Source organism: Corticium candelabrum, chromosome 12 (genome assembly GCF_963422355.1).
Source record: "Corticium candelabrum chromosome 12, ooCorCand1.1, whole genome shotgun sequence".
In the NCBI taxonomy this organism is placed as follows: Eukaryota; Metazoa; Porifera; class Homoscleromorpha; order Homosclerophorida; family Plakinidae; genus Corticium; species Corticium candelabrum.
This window is the reverse complement of record NC_085096.1, coordinates 2634783-2642282: the sequence shown is the minus strand read 5'-3', so window position 1 is coordinate 2642282 and position 7500 is coordinate 2634783. Positions and strand designations below refer to the sequence as shown.

At 42.7% G+C, this 7500-nt stretch overlaps 1 protein-coding gene and 1 long non-coding RNA gene across 5 annotated transcripts in view; both read right to left on the bottom strand.

Annotated features, from left to right (window-relative positions):
* Positions 1-235: 235 nt before the first annotated feature.
* Positions 236-1969, bottom strand: LOC134188142 (uncharacterized). Of its 4 annotated transcripts, XR_009971274.1 has the most exons (4): positions 1570-1969; positions 1194-1293; positions 746-907; positions 236-692 (listed from the first exon to the last, which is right to left on the bottom strand). It is a non-coding gene; the product is annotated as an uncharacterized LOC134188142 (long non-coding RNA). The 4 variants fall into 4 exon arrangements; XR_009971273.1 differs by having other exon boundaries at positions 1194-1969; XR_009971271.1 differs by lacking the exons at positions 1194-1293; positions 1570-1969 and having other exon boundaries at positions 746-1183.
* Positions 1970-2922: 953 nt separating this feature from the next.
* Positions 2923-7500, bottom strand: part of LOC134188342 (uncharacterized) — a 16511-nt gene continuing 11933 nt past the window's right edge. Inside the window, exons 11-13 of the mRNA XM_062656536.1 lie at positions 6284-6361; positions 5973-6209; positions 2923-5907 (exon numbers count right to left, since the gene is read on the bottom strand). Coding sequence (XP_062512520.1) covers positions 3398-5907; positions 5973-6209; positions 6284-6361 — 2825 coding nt within the window. The 3' untranslated portion in view covers positions 2923-3397. The remainder of the gene's footprint in view (positions 5908-5972; positions 6210-6283; positions 6362-7500) is intronic.

Below are 7500 nucleotides of genomic sequence, written 5' to 3'. Positions count from 1 at the left end.
ACTTGGACCCCTCAGTCTACCAGAAAAAGTCATGCATCTGCTGCATATTTTGTTCCTGTACGATCAACATACAAGTACGGCCCTGCAACCTATTAAAGGGATACAGACAGAACAGATCAAAAAGCTAACTTGGTGAATATGTGCACATGAAAATGGTGTCTGGGTATGCCAGGCCTGTGCTCGAGTTTGTGTTGCAGTCGGTTTGTGATAATAGTGCAAATACTGATTAGATAGATTAGAGTATAACAATTATTGCTGTACTTGTATTGTGATATATACCAATGACTGACAAGGATGTAATGCAGTAAGCATGAGACTATATGCTAGAAGAGTTATTGTCACACGTGATGACACAGTTGGAAAGTTTGCTAATGTACTCATACCAACACTACATATCCTTCTCACACACTCACAAATGTCCAGCTTTCATTTTTCCTCTTGTTGTACAGGAAAATCCTCATCCCAAAGTTGCCAGTTTCTTTCCCTTAGTCGACATCACAGCCATCAGTTATGATCACATGCCAGTGTGACCAGTCTCTGCTGTCATAGTTGATGCACTCGGTCATCTCTCTGATGAGGATCCTAGCAGGTGATCGAACAGTAAACATTCAGCTCCACCAGGGTGACTCCCATGCTGTAGACATCCGTCTCCTTGCTTCTCCTCACCCATCTTCCATTCATCCTTTCAAAACCTAGACACACACAATCAAAAACGGTCGACAAACCTACTAATATGGACACACACAGATAGTCACGTGTTCATTGTACATGTTGTCTGCTGATGAGCCGGCACTCTATGACAGAGAGTGAACGCTGAAGAGTTCAATGTGAAGTATTTGCTCTCGACGCTGTCACACTTGAAACAAGTAGAGATGATGAGCAGGTTTCAACGAGTGAACACACACACCTACAATAACACACAACAAGACACAGCTGTAGCACACAAACAGATAAAAATGACACACACAACTTCCCGCCTTTTCCATTCATACCAACCAATACAGAGAGACACGAGTGCACCCTAAAGTCTGTTACAACGCCGAAAAGCTCAACCATCACTCTACAAGCGTCCACGCCCACTCCCCACAAACACAAATTTCTCACATCGAGAGCATTAGCGACAGCTCGCACACACACGAGACGTTTACGACACCTACATCGATCCAAACAGGTGACGGCACTACACAACAAACCTTTCCGCTCGCATCAGACGACGCGTCGTGCGTCGACGCAAGCTCGCTCGTCCGACGAGATTCCGACGTCGATTCTGCCATTGTGCATTCACTCTGCGAGCTGCAACACAAACCGTCACACTGACAAAGTACGAAACGAAACGACGCGACGACGAGCCGACACGCCGATCGACGCGGCGCATCGCACAAGACGAAGAATGCAAACAGATAGGAAAGAGCAACAGGAAGGGAGACAAGTTTGCAGTCAATACGCAACGTAGAAAGGCAAGCGAGACAAACAGCGATCGCTGTTACGATATGCGATCATCTCCGCGAGCGTCGATGTCGTTTCTCTTACGAAACAGGCCACAAATGGCGAGCGTTAAAAGAATGTTACCTCTCACACGTCACTCACTCTCACTTGTCTCTCCTCTGGTCAAACGAGGAAACGATGCAGCGAGAAATGACAGATACAAGTAAGTTTACCTTTACAATAATTGGAATACAGCGCATGCGCTAACTATCACCCTCCACTGGGTGTCTGTGTGCTGCGTCTGATCTCTTTTTAGTATGAAATAAATTTTATTTTATAAAAGACGGTTGTATGTCTGCATGTGTTTGCTGCACCATTCCTATGTGTGAGATCGAATGGTTGAAGTGTGATATAAGTATGGGGAGTAAATATGTGTAGCTAGGCCAAAACGGATGCAGCAGTGTGAAGGCTGACATTGGCAATACATGGTTGAGACACTGTGCAAGCCAATGTCCAGCATACCTTCACGTGGTGGCCTCTGAGACAGTTGATGCAGCTTGCTCATGTATCTGTATGCAGCTGACAATACAATGCAGGCATGAAATTATAATACAGTAGATTACTGCTGTGCTGATTTCATAGTAACTAGTCTTACACAGCTAATTTCCTGCATTATAAACTACATACTGCATCGACTCTGGCAAATGCTGGAATGTCCTTCGTGTATCACAACAGTCGTTCTTGTCTCCCAGAACTTGTTTACTCATTCAAAACAGGGTTTTGTCTTATTCTTTAAACCCCTGTTGACGTCTGTTCCTATATGTATAGTCACATTGCTTTCTGTATAGTCACATTCTAACAATTGTCTAGGCAAACACACACAAACCATACTGAATCAATTATTGATTTCACATGCAATACAATTTCACTAGACATCAGCATGCCAACAGGTCGCCAGGTTAGACAGCTGCCTCAGAAAGGACAGACAATCTTTGTGATCTGTTCTATTAAGACGTTGTTTAGGTAAACTACAGTGTAGGGATTGTAGTGCCATTGTTGGTCATTAGTTTCAATGGAGATGTGGCACAGTAGCAGCAGCAGCAGACAAAGACTGGGTAAGAGTCAGTTAGAAACCCTAACTTCTAGACCATCTTAATACATTTTGCCCTCCTAGTACAGACGAAGCCACTAGTATACCGACTTCTGTGCCAATGAATCATATGTCACCACATTGGCATAGGTGTACACTGGCAGTAGTGGCAGGAACAACAAGAAATGCAGCAGCAGCAAAAACAACAACAACAGCAGCAGCAGCAGCAGCAGCAGCAGCAACAACAACAGCAACAGCAGCAGCAACAACAGCAGTAGTAGTAGCAGCCAAAACAACAACTACACCAACACCAGCAGCAGCAGCAGCAACAACAGCAACAGCAGCAACAACAACAGCAGTAGCAGCCGCAGCCAAAACAACAACTACACCAACACCAGCAGCAGCAGCAGCAGCAACAACAGCAACAACAACAGCAGTAGCAGCAGCAGCCAAAACAACAACTACACCAACACCAGCAGCAGCAGCAACAACAACAACAAACACAGCAGAAGCAGCAGCAGCAAAAACAACAACTTCCTGTCCACAATCAACAATCAACTTCCTTCAGTGTTAACTTCTCCATACATGACAGACTTGTGATATCTTGTGTGTCTGGGTGATTCTAGTGTGTGTTAGACACTTGGTTTCACCACATCAGACTACAGTACTAGACTCTAACTAACTACTTAGGATAGTAGATATAATAGAGCAAAACCACGTTATTGGTAAACCACGTAACCTACTTTATTTAATCTTGTAAACTGTTGATTGTCAAATGATAAAAAAGAACCCTAAAGTGTGTTTAGTTCATGGCAAACTACACCCCAGTAATGAATTGTTGCATCATCATGCGATGCCAACAAATCTTATAGTCACTCCCAATTATTCTTGTGGGCAAACAAACTCAACTAATTGTTGGCCAAAGACTTCTTCCGCTGGCAGTCTGACGTTAATCTCACACATGGCCTCGATCAGTAACCGCCGACTGGCTTTACTGCCCATTTTGTTATGCCAGATGTCCAATGCCTTTTGAGCTTGCATAACCTTGCGCTTCTTTTCTTCTTGTATCTCTTCTATCCTGTTCATCGAAAAGATAGATGATGACAACACTAAGACAAGTTCCTCCCAATCAGCGGAAATTTTCCTTGCTACATTTGTGATCTCGTTACTTGTGCACTTGCTGTCTGCTTTACACTTTAGATGTTGTGCTGTTCCTTTATCATCATTTTTCTGTTCGTAAAACCAACAGTCTAATGCAGCTCTTTCATTTGGATCTAATTTCACATCAAGTCTGCTGATGTTTACTCTCAGTGGTGTGTCTCCACTTGGTTTGTACTTGTCTATACATACTAGCTTAGTGGGACAGACAGGAACAGCTGGTCCTGAGGGTTGAATGTTTACTGAAAAGTGGAAATTAGGCAATCCTGGTTTCTTCACTTCATCAAGCTTTTCGGTTATAAACAGACGGATGCCTGTACATAAGGAAGCAATTTCATGGCATGGTCTTGTTGTGTCAATGGTCAAAATGATGTATTTCTTGGAATAATAAGCCATTTCTAACGTGACACCTTTCTCAACTCGATACACAGCGTGGTGACGTGTCAACACCGGCTCATCAGGATATTCCTCAATGCAACAGGTCATTAGCCTGAAATGCAGCTGCTCGGGAATAAATGCAATTTGGCAAGAAGAAATAATGAGTGAGAATGGTTTGAGATTGCTAGGATTCACTGGAGCAGCAGCTGCTAGTGGCAAGTTTAGGTTAGACTTCAGCAGACAAGGAACAAAGTATTCCGTTTCGTAAGAAATTGCTGGAGATTTAGGAGAGAGCAAATATAAGCAATTCAACAAATTCAATACGACTTCGTATTCTGCTTCTTTTACTCCTGCCTTTCCGAGGCAATCATTCATCAGCTCCCAGCTAACGATTCCTGTAGTCGTGGCTCGAAACCAATACTCATAAAATGACCCAGAAGGATAGTGGACTGATGCAATAACTGAAAAAACCGTAAAAAGCCAATTCGGTTTGGTGACGACCGTATCCTTCAATTTCTCACTCTTCTGAGGGAATATTACTGATCCGGCGTCATCTAAATACACCAGAGCCGCACGCACTTCTTTCTCTTCAGAGATACGACACAATCGATTGGCCAAAGCCAAGATAACATTGACACTAGACAAGGCACTGCCCATCTTCTCTTCTAGACCATCGCAGATTTTCTCCAGCACAGCCCAAGTCGCTGGTATCAAACTTTTAAATGACACAGAATTTGTCACCTTTCCAATGACTTGTTTCACTGCAACTACACCCGGATCCTCGTTTGGAGATTCTGGATCGGACACCGAGTTTTCAACACGGAAAAACCAATCATCAGGCTGCTGGCTTGGTCGGTAGATGTGCTCCGTAAATTTCTGATCAAAAAACTTCTCAGACAGAAATTTATTCTGCTTCTCTATCATTTCTTCACCGACTTCGGCGATATGTGTTCCAATCAAGAACATAACGGGCAATGCGCATGCCAATGACTTGTCAAGAGAATCAATTAAATGGTGACCCTCGCCTCTTGCCAAGAAAGTCGTAGATCCCCATAAAGACAAAGCATCGTAATTCTTTTCGATCCACATGTTAGGAATCGGAGTTTCTTCTGAATCAGAGGAAGAACGGTGGGACGATTGGGCCTCGTCATTGAGAAACTTCCTTGCATCAAACACGAGAAAAACAATACTTCTCGGTGTGATGGCTTGTTGTTGACCAGGAAGTAGGAGTTCCTGACCTCCTAAATCCCAGATGGTATGGTAAACTTTTGATTCTTCTTGCTTCAGAATATCCGGATCACTTTGAAACTGCTTTATAGCACGACCGATTCCTTCGGTCAGGACAATGGCTTCGTCCAGTTTGTCGTTGCTTGTGCTGCTTTCGGCATCACCAATAGATGCAGCTGCTTTGTCTAGTTTGTCTGTGTTTGTCTTGATTGCAGTAGCTTGACTCAATGCAGTCGCTTCACGCGGCTTGCTTGTGGTTGTGCCAAATTGAGCGTTTGCAGTTTGTCCATCTTCATTGTCGGCATCTTTACTACCTGCCTCATTTACATTAGAAGCATGCTGTGCACGGATCGCTGCTCTAGCTATTTGTCTGTCTAAAAATTGCTGGTCTTTGTCATGCAAAGCACTCCAGTTGCATGCTTCACAAACGGCCACTTCTGCCTTAGCCACGGGTGTGCTCGCTTCACATACCTGGAACTTCTCATTGAGCAAGGATCGTTTGAAAGACGTCTTCCCCGTTCTGTCCTTGCCCACGATGACAATCTTGACTCGCGTTATTTCAATCAATCCTTGCTCTAGAGCTCGCACAAATAACTCTCCAACATCGGAGCCCATGCTCGTCACTGCCCCTACAACAATATCACAGCTACAGTCTGTATACTACAATCTATCTCGAGTGACAAGATTAACTCACGTGGGCATGACACACACTTCATTTTCATTCCATTAGTCAATCCTGCCTCAGACAATGTTTGCTCATCATGTAATTGTTTTCCATTCACAACGAGCAGTTGATCCATGGATGAAGAATCGTCCTTGCTACCAAGTTGCTTCTTCAGTATGGCAATAGTATCAGATGCTTTTGCCTTCAATTGCACTTCTTTACCATTTAGTGACTTGGCTATCAATTTGAGCCATTCACTCTCAGATGCTAAAAGTGAAGCAACAATCGTGAGCTCAAATGGATAAAGCAATTTAGATGAAATAAATTGAGTAGCTAAATACCTTGCTGGTGATTGGCAGGCAGTTTTGTAACATTGGTTTTCTCCTGCATTGAACGGCAGTAGATGAGGTTCTTCCTTGCTATCCAAAATAAGCCACATAATATTACTTTATATATTTCCTATCACTTCTAACTATACTATGTGACAACACAACATGCAGCTGTTGCTGACTAAGCAGGCAACATCTGATTAGGAACAATAACACTTTCTTTCCACATACTTTCTCCATCCTTCTTGTCATTTTAAACTAAAAATAATCTTCTACAAACCATTAAAGCTTCAATATAAATAAATAAATCTCCCACTAGCTATCCACCTCTCCCCACTGTAGCCCAATCCACTTTGAACAAACACCAACAATAACATGACTTGCATAATAAACCATGTATGTCATGCCTGAGCCAGAGGTGCAACTAATGGCAGTGGACAATGAGGAAAAACCAAATAAACAGACAAATGTCTTGCCTAGAGTGAAGATGAAAGAGTGGATTACCTGTATTATGTGATTACACTTGAAACACATTTGATGCGCATTCAATGCAGTTCCCAGGCTAGCTGTGGATTCAATGCACATCCAGCCATTTCACACTGTCATGGAGTACGCGTGACATCATGTGTAGCTGTCAATTCCCATTGAATCTGGTTGGACCCTCAATAAGCATTCAATGTCACTTGAAAAGCATACATGTCTACTGCTCCTTTACTCAATCACTATAACCCCCCCCCCAAGTCTTCAATATTCTTTGTACACCTTCCTTTTGCTAAATCTACATTCTCATATTCTTAATATTCACTTTATCTCTGCTTGTGACAAATCACAATACTTTACCACAATGTTTGTGCTTGTAAAATAGAATGTGATGCTGAGGTCTCTACAAATGTTACACTTGATAGCATTGTCTGCAAGAGAATATGCCAACCTTTAGCATCACACAAAGTTTAGTGTGGAGACAGCCTCTTGTTTGCAGCAGTTAATAGTAACCACAAGAGATAAACATTCCACTACTGTAACACATGTTGATAGAGCAGGCAGCTAGACAGACAAACTGAAATGGAAAAGACAAGCTCTCTACACCAGGTAGCTTCCATATCAGAACACGTGACTAACATAGTACTTCCTAACGTTTACATTCAAATCACAATAAAGTCACAGTTTTCAAATTTGTCTTGCAAGTTCAATCAGTGTATTCTATCCAAAGCCACATAACTGGAAGTTAT